Raw genomic sequence first — 18,570 nt, forward strand, 5'->3', positions numbered from 1 at the left:
GCACTATTCTCACCCCTCATCCACTTTATATGTTTTCTGTTTTCATCAGTTGTTGAGTGGAAGGAATATCACTTATGGGAGTTTAACGGTTTTAAAAAGGAAAAACGCCTACTTCGACATTATCAGCTTGTGGCGATAGGGCCAAATGTGTCAAGGCCACCGTAACTGACAGAGCATAGTTGACTGGGCTAAATAAGATGGCTTTACAGGGTTCACAGGGAGTCCCTGTGAAGCGAGACTTATAGCGCAAACCCGGATTGCTTTCAGCACTAAATTTCAAAGTAGCTCTTTGATGTAAAGGGTAATTTATTAATATCAACTGACTTGATAACGTAAATTGGCCACCGCAGAGTTTGAAAGCTGACGTTTCAAGCGTTTCGCCATTCGCTCTGACAAACGGCTCACGCTCGAAACGTCAACTTTCAAACTCTCTCTAAGCGTGGCTAAGTTCGACTGTACCTATTACTCACCAAGAGGTAAAACAGCAACTGGTGGTGGCTTCTTCATCTGTAATTTATCTGTTCATGAGAAAAGGGAGTTGGGTCACCATTTGACTGATTGTGATGTATACTTTCATCTCTTTATTTAACAGTGCTAGTTGCTGGGGTTGCTAGCAACAATTGGTAGGCATTATATTATCGACTTAGAGTGTGGGAACAAAATACTTGTTTCTCACTGATTTTTAGAATGAGCTGAAACAGCTCATTCCTTTCATCCACAGCGTGCTCAAAACACAACCAAAGGGAATCAATTTAACTCAAGCGTAACTTGCCCACGTGCATTGTAAACGTCGTGCTTTTCGGAAAAAATTATCACTAAGCCTAGCACTGATCTTAACAAACACTGAAAGGAGTGTTCTTTCCTTATCAAATTTGCGAGTAGAAATAACAATAACATTACATACACTAAATAACACGAGCTACATGAAAAGGCGAAAATTAAACTTCTCTGTAGAGGACAAGTCTTTAAGTGCACATTTCGTTTCACAGTGAATACAAAAACTTGTCAATGAGCTCACCTATGGTGGCTAGAACCCAGCCTACTGTTCCATCTCCGCCACAGCATAGGACACGGAAATCAGGCACACTTTGAAAGAACTTCAGTCTGAAAATAAGACAACAGTGAAACAAATAAAAAGGGGAACCTCTGGTCTGTGTGGTAACTCAAGACTGAGGGGTCTCGGTTCAAGTTCTGATCAGGGTGGCTATGTTATATTCTTAGGCTTTACTTTCACACAACCTCTCCCAATCAAGTAGTATAAGTGGCTTGTAAATGAGTGTACAGTGCTGCGCTTGTGATCTATGATGGACTACTCTCCCATCAGCGAGGAATAAAAATTTTCTAAGTCACTTCAAACGCTAAACGAACAAATAACAACAACAGCAAAGTAAGACACATACCCTGGTGTGGGTCCACCATCGCCAAGATTGAAGACCTGCCGCGGATTGAGTAAGTACTGAAACTTGTGAAGTAATCTGATGGTAGAAAAGGCGGCCTATCAATTAACTACACTTAGTGCCGACCGAAGTAAAAATCACAAGTAGGGTAAGATATGATCCATTGACTGACTTTTATGTTTGATAGATGAGGCGAGATGAGAAAGTAATGCAGGTTTATTGAAAGAGCATAGGCGAAACAACAAGATATACAAGTGTAGAAACTATAGAATACTCTGGGACTTTAATCACACGTGATGGTGAGGTTTAGTAAAAAGAAATAACAATAGACAGCATTCATATGTTGATCATTGCAAACAAGTGGCACGGTCTTAAATGGTTTTATAGGCATTGATGGGCAAAGCCAGGTTGGCCATAGTTTTCAAACAATCCTACCTTGCACCCTGTCGGCCACCACTCTTAGGGTTGATAAACACAGCCAAGGGATGTGTGCCACGTAATGGTGAAATCTGAAGCGACAAATTACATACAGCTGTACATTTGTACCATTGAATACACGTATTTACATAATTTTCCTATTTTAAGAGGGATTTCGATTCTTCCAGGAACCGTTTTTAATCGACTAGTACACTGAATGATCTTCCTAAAACATCAACTTTGCATCTTTGCTTTCTAGTATTCCACTAAGGAATACCAACCAATAAACACATTTCACTGAAATACGAGATAAATTATCCAGTCCATGGAAAAGCAAACTGTATCAATAGCATCTTTGGCGAAAAAATCCAAGAAATGACCTGAGACGTTGTCAACAATGAACTACACAAGCTTATCTGTCATTTAAGTAACACAAAATGAGAATTTGTTATCAGCCCAAATTTTTAGGGTACAGTAAAGGAATTAAGGGCAATTCCCCTTCATTCTGTTTCTTTACTTTCTTCTAAAAAAAAACTAAATAAAACTCTTTTCACCATTATCAGTAGCTACATATGTACATGCACGCTATTTATTGTTATTTATAACTAACCTGCATTGGTATCCCCTCAAAATTGACATAAGAGTTGGCTCTCTTCCTATGAGCTTCAGGGGTGGAGTTGTCCTTTTTCCTGTCCTATGAAATTTAGACAGACTAATTACTAACACAAGAACTTTCTGATGAGGAACTATTTACATGCAAATACATGCAAGGGTAACATACGTCATAACCATGTCTACTATAATTTGTAAAGCTTCAAGGACCACAAGTAAATATGTCCCTCCAGATGTGTATCATTATCATTTTCCTACCACAGTGTTGAAATATTTCTAGTGCTGCTCTTCGTAACTGTTTGTAGTTCAAGTTCCTTATTAATTCATGAGTTGATTCTAAGAAGTCGAATGACCCAGCAACAAGAGCTCTCCTGTTTCAAAAGCAGGAAGCAACTAGGAGTATTATTACTTCTCCTTCATTGGATGTTAGTTCATCATAGGTGGCCCACGACAGACTTGTCAAGTGTCCCTAGCAGTTTGTGCGGTACAATTCATATTCCTACCCTGCATGAAGAGGGAGCTGCCTGAGGAATTTATCATAATTATTTCCATGACACAACACAATCTTATGGCAAAGGCCCAAACAAAGACCTCTTCAACCAAAGAACAGTCTGTTGACAACTACGCCATGGTGCATCTTGCACTTCCATTTACCTACAAATTTACTTTTTATCTAAGTTTAGTATGCGTGGTAGGTTAGTCTGTGAACATACCAGCCCACCAGCTGGAGAGATGCAGACTGGTGGCAAAATAAGCTCTCTGTGTTCTCCAAGGTTACACTCTGGTGCCATATGAGTTGCGCATTTGTTGTGAACCTACAAAGTATGAACATTGATTTGGGGAGATAAACATGAGTTAAATTTTACTTGAAAGATTATTCTTAGTTATGTGTGAGTAGTTCCACTTTAAGTGACTGTTCAATACAAGTGGAGGAATGTGAATTCATAAGCACCCTGAATCTTTTCCCACCACTCCCTTTCCCAGCACTCACTTTCACATTGAAATTTCCAGTTCTTAGTTTTATCTAAGTGGTTTCACTTTAAGGACTATTCAATACAGGTGGGGGACAATAAAAAGAACCCATAGGGACTCAGTCAAGGTTGACCACCAATTAATACAGGTTTGACTGCATTTGTTTTTTGATCAATAAAGACACATTTAGTGCACAACCCACCGTGACTTGACACCAAGCACAGCGTAATCCAGTAAGACAGTTGTTACTCTTGACGGCTTTACCACACTTGAAACACTTGCCAGGGCAGTTTCCTTCTGTCCAGTGATGATCCATGCTCTGCATTTGTACAAGCAAACAATTTGAGCAGATGTTGTAAAACACAAGTAGCGAGTAATTACATTTATCATATGACCCTGTTGGGCCCTGCTTACAGAATCCCTAACAAAACCATAGTGAAAACTACTGTGTAGGGCCAGATGTGTTGACTTTTCAAATTTCCAAAGCTTAGCGGTCATATGATAAAATGCTTATTGACTGACTTAGTCCAGCCAGACAGAAACTATTTGGCTTTGCTCATGAAGAATGGACCTCACTGTGCTCGGTCCATACATCATGACCCTGAGCAAAACGTTTTCCCATCCAGCCCTTCCTCTCAGTCAGTAAGTACATATTATGTAGCAAATCCGTTTTACAACATTACGTGACTTTCCAAAGTTGAAATTACCATGAACAAAGCAAAAGGGAATCAGTTTTGCTTTAAAAAAAGTAATAAATGTCACATTTTGCAAGTTCTGGGTTAAATTTTAACTGGCCCTGGTTTCCGTTGTTTAAAAACATGTAAATTTAGTGAGATTTGAAAGTTGTCTTTGGACCAGCTAAAGGAAAAAAAATGTAACCTGCATGACTGTGCAAAGTGATCACAATGAATCAAAAATTAAAACATGCCCTGGTTGAACTAAATCCTATTTTAAACAACCTAAATCAGATTATCAAATTTTCATCACTTAACTAAACAATCGTTGTAAGCAACACTACCTACCATTTTCCCACTTCTTCTTGAAGACTTGACATATGTGGTGATACAAGATGCTGGTACTCTCTCAACACAACGCTCATGAACTGTATACTTACAAACTGTAGAAATTCAACAAAAATAAAAATCATTTTAAAGCCAAAGAAATTGAATAACTAAGTCAAGTAAAATATGTTTCACAAAACAATACAAAAAAAAACATAGTAGAAGCATTGACCTAAAGGTGATAGCAGATGGTGACAAAATGCAAGTCAAAATTAGAGCAGTTCATTTATGCAATAAACACACTTTTTTCCCAAAGCCAATGGTGTGGCAATGAAGTTAGAACACCAGACTTGTAATCTAGACTTCATACATTCCAGTTCTTCACCCTGCCTCTCACTGGTTTTCCTCTTAGTTGCCTAGAGTTTAACACAGCTGGGATCCATGCTAGTTTGCATCTATTTAAACTGTTTGTTCCATATTTTGTTCACACTTGTCCTGTAGGCCCCCTTTAAAGAGGGATGGAGGGGGTTGGGGGGAGATGAGGGATGCCAAACTGTTGGTATTAGAATAGTTTTTTGGTTTTCAAATACATTTAGATTTGGTACAAAGGCAGTAACTATTGAAAAGGAGAATAGAAAGCTACATGTATCCCTTCATAACCACCCCATCTACTGATCACAGAAGAGGTTCAGTTTAATGGGACTTAAAAATCCACTTTGAATTCTGGGAGAACATTAGGAAAGATGTAATCAAACTTTTCTTGTGCTCCGTCCACACCCCATGTAAGGTGTTCAACTGGTAAACCCATCAGACAGATATATATATAACTATAGGATGTATGTTTATGCCAGGATGACTTACATGGGCATTGAAGACCTTGATAGCTAAGAGCAAACCCATTCAGGACATTAAGACATCTGTTACAGAAAGCATTTCTGTTGAAGCGTTTTTGACGCCACTAAAAACCAAAAAAAAAATAAAAGAGTCTGACCTCATTGGGTGCAGATATAACTTAAGCATTAAGTGGGGCAAAACATGCTTGGATATTTTGTCTGAAGATACATGTAGTTATTATTGGTTCCAAAAATAATTATCTGTTTACAAAAAAGTTGTTCAGTTGAACACATGGACCTTACATTAATTGTGAGAATTGTTTTAGTCTGTAGAGAGTCACCAGCCAGTTAAGCAAGTTAGTGAAAACTTTAGACAGTCTTGAGCTCTGTCCTGTTAAGCAAATGCAAGAAATTTCTGCCACCTGAAACTAGTTTTTTTAAATTATGTCATTTAATAGCTTGAATCTAGAGTCATATGGGCTGAAATAATACAAAATGCCAGCAGAAAAGGGTTAAGGTGACTAAAGAACAGATACAAACAGTAACTTAAAGTAAGTTGTTTGCATTCCCACCTGATGCTGACCATCATCGAGAATTTGCTGTGGAAAGAAAAGAATACTAATTGACTCACAGGGGCACTGAAGACTGCTGAATGATTTTTCTTATGATTAGGAATCAAATGACAGAAAGCATGAATTCTGTCAATGTATGTTTTTAAATCACTCAATTTACCATCGAGCTCCAGGAGTATTACGACAAATTAATGTATGGCATGCAAAGAAGTCAAGTTGACAGCTAAGAAAGAGGCAGTTTTGAACAGAAAAAAAACCTGAAACATTGGAGACAAGTAAAAATAAACTAGACATAATTTCTCACTGGACTACACTGTTCAGTGATGGTGAACTTCTGCACCATGTACTTAGAAAACCTGAGTTTTAAAACAAGTTAAAGTTATTTCTTAAAAATATCAGTGGAACTTAAGAAAATTAGCTTCAATGTAGCTCCATGCAATAAGTGACCACACTATAAATGTGGTCATTGTCTACACATTAAAAACTGTCATTTTACCACTCAAAGGATCACATCAACAGGTACTCACAGTTTCTAAGCCAAGCAGTACTCTAAGTGGTATTGTGTTACGTCCTCCTCTGATCCACTCATCTAAAGATATCTGGCCATCAGCATCATCATCCAGCTCTACCAACATGTCCTGCAAGATCTAATGTACCCCAGGTATACCAACATGTCACATTGTAGCCAACTTTAATCCATTAAATCCTAGTCATAAGGCCTCTACACAGCTTTATAACTTAGTTTACATGTTGGAATACATACATCTTTATTGCCAATAAGGAGTATCAATGAAAGAGTTTCCACACAAGCTGATAACAAATACTGTTAAGTTATAACATCAAACAACAGTATAGTGTAAGACTAAATGAGATTAGAAAGAAGGTAAAGTTTGTCACTCAGAAATGGAATAAAGAAAGATATTACTTGTCTTGTCACAAGCATGGGACATAGAGTCCCTGTGAAGAATTGAACCAAGACCTCTGACCCAGGTTGTTTGAAGGGTGGATAATGCTATCCACTGAATAAATCTCAATCTAGCACAGTAAGTTTTATTAGTACTTATCTTGTTGGATAGTGTTATCTGCCCTTTGAACAACTGGGGCCAGAATTCCATAATATAACTATTTATTTCAAATTCTAAGTCAATCTCATACAAAATGAATTACAACTATCCCAGCAAAATCAACAAGTACACGACTAACCACAAATGATCATTGAGAAAATAGTTTTTGTTGAGCTCAAATAAGCTCCATGGAACATTGCCTGATTGCCTGGGAGAGACACATTGGCAGTTTACACCAGTATTAGGTACATGTAAACATGATCAAGATTACATGGACAGGTGGGCTACCTGACCTACAGGTACATTACATCTCTCTACTTCACATATTCAGGTTGTTACACAAACAGAGAAAGCTAAATACTGATTTAAGGAATGTTGTTGCTCAGGAAAACCAAGCCAATCATATACGAGAAAAAAAAACTATGGGAAGTTGTGCTTATTGTTTACTGGCTTTGTGGTTTGCTTAAATATCCTTATTACAAATGTGATAACTGGTTATTCATTAAAAAAATAATTGCAAGAACATATCTACAGATGTTCACATTTTTCCAAGTTTTAAAGTAATTCTGATTATTGACTTACATGTGAGTTTACACAATTTAAAAATAACAATAGTCATACTTACTGGTTTGAGTTCTGTGACATCCCAACCAAGATATTGAGCTACACTCATCATTTGCTGAGTAATGCATTCCAATTCCTTCACCAAATAAAAATGGAAATTTAAGTTATGAGAATTCCCAACAATACTACAGTAAAGTTATCATACCTACACCTAGTCTTGCAAAAACAAATTATGTTTTACCAAAACATTTAAACAAATGTTTGTACATAACAAGGAAAACAGCATTAATTCTTGTTTTACTTGGTTAAATTTCTAACTGTAGAAGTCTTTGTGACAAGTTGCACAACACATGTATTACTTGTGAATTCTTCCTGTGGCTTTTCTTTTGGCATGAATTCTTGAATTTCTAATTCCTTGCCTCGAAATTTCAAACAAAGGTTTTTCATATCTGGGTGAGCTAACAATTTTGCTTGGCCAAAAAAAACAACATATATATTACACACTTAGAGAAAATCATGCCAAACACTTTCTACAATTCAGCATTCCTTGTCAAAGCATTCAGAGTCACTTACAGAAAGAAAATGTCTACAAGAACCATAACCAAAAACTGAGAATGAGCATTAACAACTCAATTCAGTTAAAAATATGGCAAAATGATATGCACCTGGGAATCTAGATACTCATTTCCATCACTGTCATACACTCTGAAAACAACTGGAAGACAAGAATCACACTTGACACTTACAATAACATCACTAACATCATACATTAAACTAGCTGCAATAACTTAGAGTGAATTTCAATTCAAAGTAAAATCAGTAAAATGCAAATCAAGCACCTTGGCAGCTGACGATAAGCCCTGTATTACTGTTAGTAATACTGTTCAATATGATGTGATAACAACACCTGTTTATGCATCACCTCAGATGTATATGAAACACAATGGTAACATGTAGCTGTAATCCTTATCACCATTGATAATTAATTAAAAGTGACACAACAAATCAACTTCATTTCCTGACAAAACCTAGAAACACTGCAGCTGTAACGTAAATTTACAAATCATATAGTTCTGCAGTAATTTCATTTCTACATCTTATAACCTTACATGTACATCTACAAAAGGAACTTTCAGTAAAAGTGCCAAAATATTCACTTGACAGATTGACAGAAATTAAAATGTCACAAATATGGTAAAGCTGGGAATTGGTACCAAAAATTGGCAAAGAATCAGACAACATACTTGTAACAATAGAGAGATCATAATAAACTGCAGGGAGTTTAAGTCTTAAAATTTGTCTTTTGCAATTTTTTTTAAGACAAGATGTTGAGTAAACTATTGGTGGCACACCACCATGATAGATAATTATAACTGACAATAAGAACATCAATTATGACAAAGAAACAAAAAACAAACATGACTCGCATACTGCAACTATGAAATAGGACAAATTGTAGAAATTATAAAAGAATGAAAAATTAAAGAAACTAACAGCATCAACGGAAGCAAATCATTCCTCATTCTTTGTAAGATCTAAATAAACTTTAGGATCCCTACCAAGTGAAGAACATGCCCGTATTTACCTGCAGTAACCACATTGGCAAATCAGTCTTGGTTACTAATACTTACACTCCAGCTTATCCTCGACTTTTCCACCTTCCAGCATGGAAAGATAACAAGCAATCTCCCTGATAGAAACCATAGGTACTGTTTTGGCCTGTGCATTGGCATTCAGCAGGTTCACTTGTTCACTTGACATTTTCTTTCTCTGTGAACTTGAGCGGGGGTGGGCAGGAGGGTGTTCATTGGCCACTTTAAATGCTGTTGATGGAACAAAATCACAACATGGTTTTGCTGATGTTTAAGACAAAATTTTTCAATACAAGCAAACAGTGAACACCACCTTAAGAGCACTTGCTCAATACTGCTGATTTGTCATTACAGCCACTCCAGTTACTTTGTAATTTCGCAGCAGTTCTTTTCATTAATCCAACATATTGAGGAACATACCCTAACAATAACCTTAAACATTTAACTCCCAGAAGTGACTACCATTTAAGGTCTTCCTATAATATCCATAAAGCATCTGGCACACAGGTATTGAGAATACTCAAACTTATCAGGTTCAAGTTAAGTTGTTATCATGACCTAACCCTAAATTCTCGTAACTTATTTACAAGGAAATGTATAGCAGCTAGAACAGAGAACTAACAATCAAGTCTTGGGAGTTAAAAGGTTGACCCTGATGATGCATCTTGAATATCATTAGCTTACTATGCACTATCTTGAGTTATCCCTGGCCAACAAACAAACAAAAATACAAGTAGGAGCTATGATAGAACCTTGCTAACTTTACCTCGGTTAAGTTCAACTTTTTATTTGAATAATTAACAACCATTTCCTTCAAGCATATTTTTCTCCCATTCACTTAAATGTTGTACTACTTTCTCACAGCAGTGTGAAGTAGTGGATAATTCTGACCAAATTCCACACTTTCTCTTCCTTGTTGAAAACCATTTATCAGGATCAATGATCTATTTAAAGTCAGACATTGTCCACGTCAACAGGCATTTAGTTGGAAAAATACCTTTCAGAAAAATACTACCAGGTAATCCCAGGTTTTGCTGTGTTGTGACATCATTAAGTTTTTGATGAAAGACATTTAATAAAATTGTCTGTCTGTAACAATTTTTTTTCTGAACATAGGCATAATTAAGGATAGTTTGTTCCTGTGTCAGGAACAAACTATGGCTTTTCCTCCATCTGAGGACACCCATAACACAAATGAGAAACTGGTGGAAAAAACTTGTACAACTTTAAGTCAAATCATTGTATTCAGTTCAGAAACTTCATTTAAGGATCATTAAGATGTTTTTCATTTCAGTATGCAAAGACCACACTGATCTTCTTTTCAAAATGACCAGCTGTGCTTTCACTCATACTAATGTGTCATTGGCTCAAAGGAGTTTAGGAACAACAAAATTGTAAGCTACCCCTTTCTTATGATTTTTATTTAACTTTCTGGTGTGGAACATCACAACAGCCTCTGCTCAAAGAAAAATGTCAAATTCATTTATTTTTTTCCTTGAGGTTAAAGGCGGATATTTGTTTACAGTGTATGTGCAGTACTGCTTTTTACAAATATGTTGGATAAAAATTTTCTTGGTGGTTGGATGTGAAACAAATGGAGAATATAAATCAGTTGATTTCCATTGCTTAAATCAATTTTTCTGGGAAAAAGGAAACAAGGAAACAAGGAAACAAGGAAACGTCGCTGCAGTAACTCATTTTGACAGAGGGTTTTTCAATGTTCAAATAATTAAAACATAAAAAAAAAACAGCAATTACAGACCAAAACTTTATGGTGAGATTACATTTTAACATCAATTAAATTGCAATTTCAGCTTTAAAAGATTTTTATATTTTACTTTTCAATTAAGTCACATTGAACAATAATTTAATAGAATTATTTATTTGAGTCTGCTAACACTGTAGCAAAAACATCACAGCACAATTTGTTGAGGAAAGTAATCAACCGCTGTACACAATTTCAAAAATGAAGCCCAACACCCCCCAATTTGTCTTATCTTTTAATTCTTCCTAGAGTAATTTTGTATTATTCATTTTTAACTCCATCAGGTTCACAAAAATGGGATAATGTTTAAGGGGTAGCTGTGTAATTCTTTTATTTCTATTTCTCATTATTTGAAATTAAAGCAAAAATCAGTGTAGCTCAAATAAAATTCTTCCTAAAACACCATACACTCAAATTATCACTGTACAAAACGTAACAATAATTATTTAGTTACGAGGTACAATTATAACTATTTAAACGTTTCCACATATAGGAAAGTTAAGAAACATATCTATTTATTAACACATTCATACAAAAAAAAACCAAAATGCTGATCAATGCTGTTAAAGAAAATGATGTATTTAAAAAAAAAATCAATTAGCATGAAATTTAAAATGGGTTCAATTTGTGATTACAAGCAGCTGTTAAAATGTAGCTACTAACCCATGAACGAGCCACTAGAGTGTCTTCGGAAGTGATGTTTTAAATCAGGTGATTTTCGCCCCCACGTACCAAGCCCTAGAGTGTCTTGAGCAGGCGCTGGTGACAGTGTGAGGGAAGGTTGTATACTGCCTTTAGAATCATTATTATTAGTTTTAACTGTGGGTGATCCATTAGCTTTAACATTGGACTCGGCAACTTCATCATTGGCTTTAGATAGTGTTATTTCAGGTTTATCGCCAACCCCTATTGCAGCTGCTGTGGCAACCAGCGCTGCAGTTCCAGCTCCACTGTGGATACCTGGAATTTCTGAAACTGAATGTGTAGTTAAAGTTTCAAATGAATTAATGTGAGTTAAGAGTTATTTTGTTGACATAATTATCAAATGTAATTTATAATTCTTCCAATGTGTCTTAATGTATGCACATATTGTGTAAATTTAAAACAAATTTTATAAAAGGTGATAAAAACAATATTAACAGACATTACTACAGGACGCACATAATAAGTTATGATTAATAAGTTTCTTCACACCATAAATGTTATGAAAAAGTAAGGACAAATTTATCAATGGCTGTGATGTACATTAAAACAAGATATTCTCCCTCTGAAATAAGAGAAGCGATGCTGAACTTCACTTGATGGTGATGTGGAATGAATGTCAAAAATATTAATGATGGTTCATTATTTATTCAACTCTTAGTTTTGCTTTAGTACCAAAGCCATGATTGAAATTTGAATTGAATTATACAAATTCTCTTTAATACTCAAGAGAACTTTACTGAGAAAATAAATATGTCAAATTTAAATTTCAGTCTCATTTAAGGCAAGTCAAATTTTTTACCATTTATCTCTAAAAAGGGCATTAAAAAGTCATCAATGCAAAAAAGGCTAAAATTCAATCATTATAATGTCATTTTTTTCTTGTTGGCGTAACAGACAACTGAGGTGTCACATGTAAGCCCAAGTATTGTTGCCTGTGTATTATACAATCTAAAATGTGTGCGTGAAAATGAACTGTCAACACAAATGTGAGTTTATGTTCAGTGCTTTCAACAAGATTTGAAATTCATTGTAAGTGGCTTCAAATCAGAGGCTTGAAACATACTGTATTATAGCTTTCACAATAATAATAATATGATTGTGCAATTGAACATGCATACATGCAGTTTGCAAAGGTTTAAATGAAGCCAAGAAAATTGTTGATGTTTTCTTTTATGCCCTAATGTACATCAATATTGTGAACCTAATTCAACAGAGGGTTTTCATGGCAGTAAGGAAAAAGGAAAAGAAAGATCCTGGATCCTCAAGGTGTCAACTGCCTTTGTGAAATGTACAGTTGATAGTGCATGTGCAGCTGTAAAAACAAGGGTGGATGTTGCATACTTGCCTCAGACTTCAGAATTTATTTGTTAGTATACCAGAACACCAGTTATTGAAGCTGCACTCTCATTGGTACAAAAGATGGTGCTTCACATATCTTTTCTAAGTGCACTGTGCATTTTTTTAGCTCTAACAAAACCACCAAATACAAGTATGTACACAATCTTTGCAAACAGAAAATATGAATTCACCATCTTATTCATTTGACAAAATTAGCACACAACTCTTACTTGACTGGTTGATCACTTTTTCAGAAATCCTCCCCAAAAATACCTGTTCACAAATAAACCTTCACTATTTCTTGGGTACGCAATGGATGAAGACTGTCAAATATAAGAATTAGCACACAACTCTTACTTAACAGGCTGATCACTTTTTCTGAAATCCTCCCCAAAAATATCTGTTCATGAATAAACTTTCACTATTTCTTGGGTATGCAATAGTTGAAGACGGTCAAATATAAGAAACTTGAAACAATGAAAAATTTGGTGAGTCTGGAATGGTATCATTCATGACCTGCTTTCCCATACAAAAGCATGTCATTTAAAGTACATGAGATGGACATCTTGATTATCTCTAAGACAAAGAAGATTTGCAAATCATACTTATGTTTTACTTACACTAAGTAAAAACCAGGCAATTCTTAATCTAAGTTTGTTCAACGATTAGAACATGACCTGCATTGAAAGCCAATGGCAAGAAAGTACTTACGTCTCCTGTCATGTTTGTTAAGGTCTTGTTGGGAATTGGATGCAACCACTGATACAGCCACACTATCTATGATAGTTTGTGACAGAGATGGAGACTGCACAGCGACTTGTTTATGGAATGCCCAAAAGAGATGTTCACATAAATCCTCACTCACATTACTACCAAGATAAGCAGACATGAATAATTTGAATCCCTCATAGTCCATTGGCTGAAAAACAAAAAACACCAAGAATGAACAGCTGGCACTTAAAAACTTGAGGCTTTAAAAGTTAAAAGTGATCCAAGTAAATTTAAAGATTAATGCTTTCTTATCAAAATGTTCCTTAGGTCTTAAATGCCAATATTTCTTTTTTCTCGGCTTCTATTTCTTCCTTAATAAGAGAATTTTCTTAAGAAAAATATATGTACAATTACTTTGTTCTTAAAATTTGCTGTTCCATGTACATTGTGCATGTATCACTTCAGCCCAGAACATAAACCCCAATGATTGAATTTTGTAACTTTCTCGTTTTCTAAATTTGTACTTTTTTTGTACTCCACATACCTTAAAGTTTTGTATTTTTGATTGACTTTGAAAATTTACACTATTTCTGATGGAGCACAATTGTTCTTGCACTGAGGGAACTGTACTGTACAACCTGGTAAATGTCTTCCATGAAAACCATTCAAGCTGATTGATCAGTTCTTAACATTGACACGTCTTGAAATGTTTCACAAGTATAAACTTTTGCAGAGCTTTTACTTGATGGATTATCTTAAATTACTATCAGCAACATTTTTTTAATATGTACATAATCACATTGACTTTCACGTGTTAGAAGTGATTATTCATTTACTAAACATCTGGGAAAATATTGAAATTACTGGAAGACTGACAAAAATAAGCATAAGGAAGGTTTTCAGTACTTTTTAACTTTGTTAAACCACACTGAGCAAGTGATAAATAAACCACAAGATGTGCAAGTTGTAAACAATCTACAGTGCTTGTCTAAGAAAAGCCATGCGGCCATTGGAGGAGAGTCCATGTATTCTAAAATACTCTTGTGAAAATTACATGCCCAGAAAGAATCACTTCATAAGTACAAAAATTACATTTTCAGATATATGTTTATTGGCAGAAAAATTAAAAAAGTTAACAATGAAAGTGTATTCCCTGTAATGTTAGACTTTAAGTTAGTGTTATTGTATACATTCTGATTCATGAAAAAGCTAACTAGAACGATTTCAAGTTCTGGCTTTTCTAGCTAAAGATCAATTTGCCTTTATTTTAAATGTTCTCCTAAAGAAGATAGTTGTATTTGTGAGATTCTTCTTCATGTAACACCTTTCTTAACTCTCAAATTGCCTTTGCTGATAGGAAAAGCCCTGATATTTATTGAAGCTCACAGGAAATAATTGGGGCAAAAAATTTTTCTATAGGACTGTAGATAGTGGATTGTACCAGTAATTACTTCGGAACATACACAACGGTATGTGACCAAAACACCTTGTGATTATCTAGCTCACACTCTGCTTCTTGTTGATCATTACAAGAAACAATATCTATTTGACACCTATAAGTGTCAATTTAGAAGAAGTCAGTGCCCCAACTCACAGCACGACATAGACCCTTTGAATTGTTGTTGATAATCATGAACCACCAAACTGTATGTGAGTGTTGCTGCCACAAAGTTTTTTAAAGGGTCCATCAGAAAAAAAATTGAATCTGATTAAAAAAAAAAATCACATACCAAATCTCATATGTAAATTTCAAAGGTAGAAAGTAACAATTATTGTGTGCACAATTACACATTTGCAGCTGCATCATTTTTCAAGAAAAAGAAGGTCAAATGTTGCATGGCTTTAAAGAAACTTTTTTATGAATTCTATCAATAATGACAACCAAAAGTTTTGACATGTTCAAGTACATTCATGTAAAATTATGGTAGACTGTCATGTCGAAAGAATTGGAATAATTATTTATGAGGGTTTAAATGTTAAATATTACAGCATGTGGGGAACAAAGTGTATTGACACTTACCTTCTCTGGGTTATACTGAGGATAAACCCCATCGCGGAACTGTTGAAGAACATCTGTCAATCGACGTGTCTTGGCATCTAGAGGTTTTAAAAAATGGTGTTTAATTAAAGAGGAGACTTGATCAAAAGCTAAATGCAAAATAGAAACAAAACAAACTGTACAATGAATACCACATGGAGATGTCATTTTAAACTGTATTCATTACAAATGAAAATCACTCAACAGAAGAAGCAGTATTTATAAATGCATAACATCAAAAAAACACAAATAATTTTCATTAGCAAAACAGCTTTGATTGCAACTGTTTTCATTTAGTCACCATTTTGGAACATACATTGCAATACTCAGAAATTTCAATCTGTGGATATTCAAATTACTAATGATTCTTTTGTAACAACTAGGAATGAATAATGCTTCAGAATGTTTGTTCCCAGAATGAGTTACATGAGTTACATGTAACATCTGACATTTATAAAATGTCTCCCATTAAAATCATAACACATTTATCATAACAAAAATCATTAACACACATTACACTTTTGTCTAAAAGCTTTACAAGAACTAAATATCAAACCTTTCCAAGAAATTTCTCAATTTATGAGAAAGCTATGCTACCGTAATTGCAAAAAAGAGTCTAATTGTCTTTAAGAGGAAACAAAAAGGCTTGATAAAGTTTACTTGGTTGCTATTGGCTGACACATTCTCCAGAACAGTAGGGAATCATTAATACAACCAACCACATTTATAGATGTAAAACATGAAATAATGAAGCATATATTAAAATTCATCAATTAAGCACCTAGCCGAGAATTGTACATGACGTGTATATTTAGAAAGTTAGTGAAATAAGCGAAAGAACATGTCGTCTCTAGATAAAAATTCTCACATTCATTCACTAATGCTGGTAACACAAAATTTACAACAACATTTAATCCCATATTTATAGAGTAACAGACTAACATGCATTGTGCTTGGTTTTATAAGCATAGGCCTGATATAACACAACTACACAGCAGTTTAATAAACAACTACAGGTAATTCAAAGGGTGTTGACTTGAATATTGAAGACTACTTAATGCCACAGTTGATAAAAAACTTAACAGCAATTTGAAGAAAACTTTCAAGAATCATCAACCATAATAATTTACAAATTTGAGGATGGCTTCCCGAAAATTTATTGAGACAAAATTTTGATAATGTTTTCAAATGTCCTTGCCATTCATATTGAGTGAAAAGAGTGATATTTTGTTTGTCAACCCGTGTTTGTATGCCAAAAGCTATAAATATTTTATGACAACACTTAGACATTTCTTTGGATAATATTAAACACTGGTGGGTGTAACTGGAAAATTCAAGAAATATAATTGCTTGAAAATCTAGAATTTTAAAAAATCTTACCACAAAAAGAAAAGATATTCTAGCTGTTTATTTTGAATGAATATAGTCAAACATTCTGAGTGAGTATATATCACAAAGAAACGCAACCTAGCTCTTATCTTCCCTAAACGAGAAGGAGATATAAACGCGTGTATTTGAACAAGTCAACCTTTCCTTGTAACCACAAATCAGAAGGGAAGATTAAAAATCAACTCGAAAGTTTTCGTTTTAGCTCCCGGATATAAAAGATTCGAAAGAAACCGCCAACAAGTCGTGGACATAATGTGTCGCCATAAACTGTTCATTTAAATTGCGTCAGGAACATTTAAATAATATGAAAAGCAAAAAAAATTGATAATAATAAATGTGACATCGTAGGAAATTTAGTATTGAGAAAGCGTTTATGAAAAATGCTCTTTTGGTTGGGGAACATGAGGATCGAAATTGAGAAAATTGAAATAATAAAAATACGACAGCGAACAAAAATGCACCGAAAAACGTCCACCGAAAAAAAAATCAACCAACACCGCACATCAATAACACCGCATATCTCAGAATTTAAATTTTTGTTCGTCTATTACTACAGAGGCAACGAAGGGCTCGAACAGAAAATACTCTCACGAGAACACCCACCCAAATCTTCCCTTGTCTTTAAAAATTACGAACATTATTGTTTATACATGTGAAAATTAGACTAATAACACTAGCCGCCATATTATTACTGGAAGAACACCTAAGAGCATAAGGCTTAGTGTAATACTAAAGTATTAAAATCCGGATTCGTTTTTCGTTAGGCAATCTACGTACGTGTCCAGCGTTTTGTTATCAACTCAAAATGGAAATGTAGTTAAAGAGTATCACTGAAAAATAACAATATTTATGTCACTTTTTTCAGTGCACACCATAGGAAAGACATGTAAACACGGAGACCCCAGTGTAACCTTCATCTCATACCGTTTTGTATGGCGTTGTACGCAGTATTTCTTTGATTAAAATTAAAAGAGTACACCACGAACGACTCTCACTTCAGATTATATCACTTCGGCCACGTTAATTTTTTATTGTGAAATAATAAGGCATCAGTATGGTCTCGTATGCTAATATCCAAAAGGAGAAATGGCATAGAAATTTTGAATATCGGAGATAGCTATATACGAAATTCGAACGGCATGATTCATCCGTAACGCCACGGTTTGTATATCACTAAACAACACCAAACATTAACTGCGCGTTAAAGTACTTTGTTAACCAAAAGGACAAAGAAGGGAGGAAAATCTCTTACACTTAGTGTACTCCTGGAGCTGTTGAAACTCTTCTGGAGACAATCGATTCCACACTCCCGTCGCATTCGGGCTTCCAGATGTATTTGATTGAGTGACAGTCGCCATTTTTACCTCAAACAATGACCTACGGCCGACCTTCTTCTTCTATTCGCAATCGGCATTCGTTGGATGAGCATTCTGAGCGATGGGGAACGCCGAAATAGATCAAACCCGACTTCCCACAACGAGCTTCACCTGCAAGCCATAATACACTATTAGTGTTGTAAATGTATTCACATGTATGTCTTCCCTAGATCGTTTCATTTCTTGGCAGTGTACGGAAAGTAAACAACGGCGGGAGACTGGAA

The 18,570-nt window shown here is 35.0% G+C and overlaps 1 protein-coding gene across 2 annotated transcripts in view; it reads right to left on the reverse strand.

Annotated features, from left to right (window-relative positions):
- The window catches only part of LOC113671058 (diacylglycerol kinase beta), a 25,250-nt gene extending 6,684 nt beyond the window's left edge, over positions 1 to 18,566 (reverse strand). Inside the window, exons 1-18 of one of the 2 annotated variants that reach the window (XM_027187268.2) lie at positions 18,223 to 18,566; positions 15,564 to 15,640; positions 13,544 to 13,751; positions 11,453 to 11,764; positions 9,064 to 9,255; positions 8,098 to 8,147; positions 7,494 to 7,568; positions 6,332 to 6,451; positions 5,805 to 5,831; positions 5,261 to 5,357; positions 4,421 to 4,515; positions 3,601 to 3,717; positions 3,140 to 3,241; positions 2,425 to 2,508; positions 1,833 to 1,906; positions 1,401 to 1,475; positions 1,019 to 1,104; positions 471 to 518 (exon numbers count right to left, since the gene is read on the reverse strand). In XM_027187268.2, the coding sequence (XP_027043069.2) occupies positions 471 to 518; positions 1,019 to 1,104; positions 1,401 to 1,475; positions 1,833 to 1,906; positions 2,425 to 2,508; positions 3,140 to 3,241; positions 3,601 to 3,717; positions 4,421 to 4,515; positions 5,261 to 5,357; positions 5,805 to 5,831; positions 6,332 to 6,451; positions 7,494 to 7,568; positions 8,098 to 8,147; positions 9,064 to 9,255; positions 11,453 to 11,764; positions 13,544 to 13,751; positions 15,564 to 15,640; positions 18,223 to 18,328 (1,945 nt within the window). In that variant the 5' untranslated portion in view covers positions 18,329 to 18,566. The remainder of the gene's footprint in view (positions 1 to 470; positions 519 to 1,018; positions 1,105 to 1,400; positions 1,476 to 1,832; positions 1,907 to 2,424; positions 2,509 to 3,139; positions 3,242 to 3,600; positions 3,718 to 4,420; positions 4,516 to 5,260; positions 5,358 to 5,804; positions 5,832 to 6,331; positions 6,452 to 7,493; positions 7,569 to 8,097; positions 8,148 to 9,063; positions 9,256 to 11,452; positions 11,765 to 13,543; positions 13,752 to 15,563; positions 15,641 to 18,222) is intronic. The other variant, XM_027187269.2, reaches the window with a different exon arrangement.
- Between the last annotated feature and the right edge of the window lie 4 nt (positions 18,567 to 18,570).

The sequence above is a fragment of the Pocillopora damicornis genome, chromosome 9 (assembly GCF_964200805.1).
Source record: "Pocillopora damicornis chromosome 9, jaPocDami1.2, whole genome shotgun sequence".
NCBI lineage: Eukaryota > Metazoa > Cnidaria > Anthozoa > Scleractinia > Pocilloporidae > Pocillopora > Pocillopora damicornis.